Source organism: Triticum aestivum, chromosome 1B (genome assembly GCF_018294505.1).
Source record: "Triticum aestivum cultivar Chinese Spring chromosome 1B, IWGSC CS RefSeq v2.1, whole genome shotgun sequence".
In the NCBI taxonomy this organism is placed as follows: Eukaryota; Viridiplantae; Streptophyta; class Magnoliopsida; order Poales; family Poaceae; genus Triticum; species Triticum aestivum.
In genome coordinates, this window is record NC_057795.1 from 581,077,152 (window position 1) to 581,081,533 (window position 4,382).

The 4,382-nt window shown below is 46.0% G+C and overlaps 1 protein-coding gene across 1 annotated transcript in view; it reads right to left on the reverse strand.

Annotated features, from left to right (window-relative positions):
* LOC123139874 (BAG family molecular chaperone regulator 8, chloroplastic) overlaps positions 1-346 on the reverse strand; it is a gene marked incomplete in the record, with an annotated part of 2,035 nt that extends 1,689 nt beyond the window's left edge. Inside the window, 1 exon segment of the mRNA XM_044559572.1 lies at positions 1-346. Within this exon segment, the coding sequence (XP_044415507.1) occupies positions 1-209 (209 nt within the window).
* Positions 347-4,382: the final 4,036 nt, after the last annotated feature.

The following is a 4,382-nucleotide window of genomic DNA, read 5'->3' on the forward strand; positions in this document are numbered from 1 at the left end:
GGGGGCGGCGGGGGCGCGGAGCTGAGCAGGAGATGCGCGGCGATGGCGTGGAGGAGCTGGTCCGACCCGGGCGCCGGCTGGGGAGGCGGCGCGGGGTAGTAATAGCCGCCGCCGCACGGCGCCGGGGCGGGGGGCGGCGGGGAGCAGCCGCAGGCGCAGCAGGAGCAGCAGGCCGGCGGGGCCGGGTCGTGGTGGTGGTGGCGAGACATTCCCGGGGGCCGCGGCGCGGGAGGGGCGATGGGATCGGCGCGGGGTGGGAGGGCGGAGGCGGCGGGGGATCACATCGGCAAGGGAAAGGGAGCGGAGGAAGTGTGCGCGAGTGGGAGTGGGAGTGGTGCCCCCGTTCCCATGTGCGCGCCCGCAGGGTGTGCCGGCCGTGGCGCCGCGGCGTGGGTCACCGACTGGTGGGGCGCGCTCTGGCGTCGCCAGGGTTTATCCATAGATCTGCTCACAAGACACGAAATCAAGCCGCCCGTGGGTCGCACGAAGTGTGTTTGGTGAGGTTTTGCGAACTGGACTCTTGTGCTCGACGCGATCTAGCAGCTCGTCCATTCACTCGTTCTTTGTCGCCTCCACAAAAGCCTCGGGGCCTTTTCATCCATTAGATTGTAATAAATCAACAATACTTAACTTTTTCTTTTTGAACAGGGCATAACCCCTTTCCATTACTATTCAAAACGGAAATACAATGCTTCGGGCATAAGGAAGCTAGAAAAGGGAGAAGCGAGCTCAAGGCACCCCTAGGAAACCCACTGTGAGCACTCGTCATCGAGCAGCTCACCATGAGGCGAAAATCCAGTGACACCTATAACCAACTAGACTAACCAGCACGACCAGGGTACCAACAAGCAATCCCGAGAGGAACAAGACTCAGGATGGGCATAAAGCAAAAGCCCTCGTAGGGGCAATGGTCAAAGTCTAACACATAGTTAGGCACTTCCGATGGAAGGCGGGACATCAAACATCTCATCAATTCGTCGCTGGTTCAATTGGGGCCGCGCAGAACCTCATCATAGTCGCCGCGTTAGTCTTGAGCATCTTGGCGCCACGTTCCATTGCATCGCGATCAACTCCAGCCATCAGACCTGCCCAGTAGTTCAAGAAACCACACACAGAGATAACTACATCAAAAGGAGTCCTCAACTGTTTACGTTCAAATGTGGCATGGTTGCGACAGTTCCACATAGCCCAGCATATCGCAGCAAGGCCAAAGGTGTAGAACTTAGATCCATCCGGCAAGAAGATATAACAGTAGGAGAAGTATTGCCACGGATTGTTCGGGCATAATTCCATGCCCAGGACACACCCAACGGTTCCAAACTACCTTGGCAACATGGTAAGTGAAGAAAAGGTGTTGCGAGGTTTCTCTATCCATACAGAAGGAACACTTCTAATTTCCAACCCAGTTTCGTCTGTTCATGACATCTCGTGTCAACACGACATCCTAGAATAATTGTCATAAAAAGATTTGAATCTTAAGACGGAATTTAGCTTTCCAAATCCATCTATAGTCACAGCCGGCTAAAATGCCTTTCCAAACATGCGTATACACATTTAGTTGAGAAGCGTTTATTCTTCCCAAGATTCCATACCACTTGGTCCGGCTCATTGGAGGGCAACCAGGAGTCAACAACGCGCCTGACTTCCCCCCACTGATCCAGCAGTAGAGGGTGCAAGTCCCTCCTGAAGAAATCGGCGCTAACATTTTTTTAAAATCAACAACTGTAACCTCCTAGTCATTGCATATACTATATAGTTCAGGTAATCTATCCCGCAAGGGGGGATCGTTGGCAATGGAGTCAAACCACATTGTAGCAATGTGCCAGATTTCAGGTTCACCCCTCTTCCAGCCAGATAACAATCTTTGACCTTAATAATGGCTTTCCAAATCGGTGAATCTCTTAATCTACTTCTCATTGATGTTACCGTATCTTTTTTCAAGTACTTAGCTCGAATCACATCCTGCCACGACCCTTGTTGTGTCTCGAGTTTCCAACACCATTTCATGAGTAAGCTAATATTTTGCTTACGGAGATCTTTCACCCCAACCCCCTCTTTTTTTCTTAGATCTATAGATCCTGGTCCATTTCAGAAGATGATATCCCACTAGTTTCTTTCCATAAGAACTTTTTACGATGTTTGTCTAGTTTGTAGATCACCATTTTGGGAAGTAAGAACATAGCCATGTAGTAATAAACAATGCTACTAAGGGAGGAAATTAGGAGTATAAGTCTTCCTCCCAAGGATGCGACATTACCAATCCACGATTCACCACATCTAAGGAATTTGTCATCAACAAAACTCAAATCCATGCTACGCAAGGTGGAGTAGCTTACCAGCACTCCCAAGTATTTCATCAGGAAATGCCTAATCTGACATTTGAACGGTTCAACATAGGAAGCCAGTATATTATCATCTCCCCTAATACATAAGATTTCGCTTTTGAGGAAGTTTATTTTGAGCCCTGACATAAGCTCAAAGATATACAAAAGGAGTTTCAAGTTAACAACAGCCTCCTCATCATGTTCAAAGCAAATGACCGTATCGTCAGCATATTGGAGGATGGCCACGCCTCCCTTTATGAGGTCCAGAGCGAGCCCAATCATCATTTTTTTTGAGCATTTCCAATCATCTTAGAAAGGGCTTCTACAACAAGGTTAAACAGAAAAAAGGGGAGGCTGGTTTGGGTTTTGTATAGCTTCCTTTTTCCTTTTGGGCCCGTTTGGGACCTCATTCTTTGTACCATTTATTTGAAAATCAACAAAAATACGCAACAAAGTCATGTTGTTTCCTAAATAAAAAAGGGATCGCCCTGGCGAACACCTTTGTAGCTTTGGAAATAAGGCCCCATTTCATTATTGAGTTTTATGCTTACCGTACCATACTACCATTATTCATGATCTTTTTCACCTAGCCACACCAAGTTGTACCAAACCCTCGGTTACTATGGCATTCAAGGAGGAAATCCCAGTTTATTTTGTCGTAGGCTTTTTCAAAGTCTAGCTTAAGTATCACGCCCACTCTTTTCTTTTCATGTGTATGGTGTAACACCTCATGGATAGTGAGGATTCCATCCATAATATTCATGTGCTTAATAAAATCATTTTAGAGTTTGTCAGCAAAAATAGCTACTCTGTTGTCCATCACCTTAGTGATCAACTTATAAGGACACTCAAGGAGACAAAAATGGGGCGATGTTGTTGAATTTTATTAGCACCATTCATTTTAGGTATCAAGGTGATCACCCCATAGTTTAGACGAGCCACGTCTAGGGTGTTATTATGAAAAGCATGGAACAAATGCATGATGCTAGATTTAACAAAATCCCAACAATGCTTATAGAACTCAGCCGGGATATTGTCTGGGTCAGGTGCCCTATTACTATCCATGTTGAACAACGCTTTTTTCACCTCTTCCTCCGTGAACTCACTAGTTAGGAGTATATTATCCTCTGCAGTGAGTTTCTCTTCTTCCGACCAGGTATCTGCGGATAGGTGAAATAAATTCCCCCTGGCCGGACCGAAAAGATTTTTTTTAGTAGGCGGTAGCATGGGCCAAAAGATTAGTCGTGCCCTCAATCACCGTCTCCCCATCGGTGAAAGAGTGGATGGTGTTCTTACGCTTTTTACCATTGGCTACACGATGGAAGAAGGTTGTATTTTGGTCCCCTTTCAACAACCACCACTCATTCGAGTGTTGTAGATAAAACAGTTCCTCGTTAGCAAGTATATCATTAAGTACCATACACAAGGATGTTTCTTCTCTCATAGACCTCAGGGTCGAGAGGCCCCTCTTCTTCTAGTGTTTCAATATCTTCTAGCTCCATTCGAATATCTTTTTTTCTTTTCCTAGCATGGCCAAATGAATGGAACACCCACTCTTTGAAGTATTTTTTGAGTCTTTTGAGCTTAATATTAAGAATGTCAATGGGATCATCCGAGGAAACTGGTTATCCCCATATCTTTTTGCAGTGGAGAAGAATTTCTCATCTTTGAGCCAGCTAAGCTCAAATCTGAATTCGCGTTGGTGGAAGGTTTTCGCTATCATCGAGCCTGATGATAATAGCAGGGGGTTCCGAAACATCGAGCCTGATAATTAACATGGATCGAAGGGAGTAGAATTTGCTTGAAAAACATAGGAATAGTCGTTTGAATGGAACATAGAAAAACACATGAAAGTTGTCTAGATCCTACATGAATGGGTTGCAGGGGATGTTCAAATTTCTACGGAATACATGCAAAGGAATTTGAGTGCCAACACTCGTTTGATCCAAAGGCAATCCACTAATACTTAGGGAAGAATCCTATAGAATTCTCTCACCCAAACCTAGCATTTAGGAATAGTACACGAAGTTGATAGGATGTCGTTTGTCATCCTAAGGA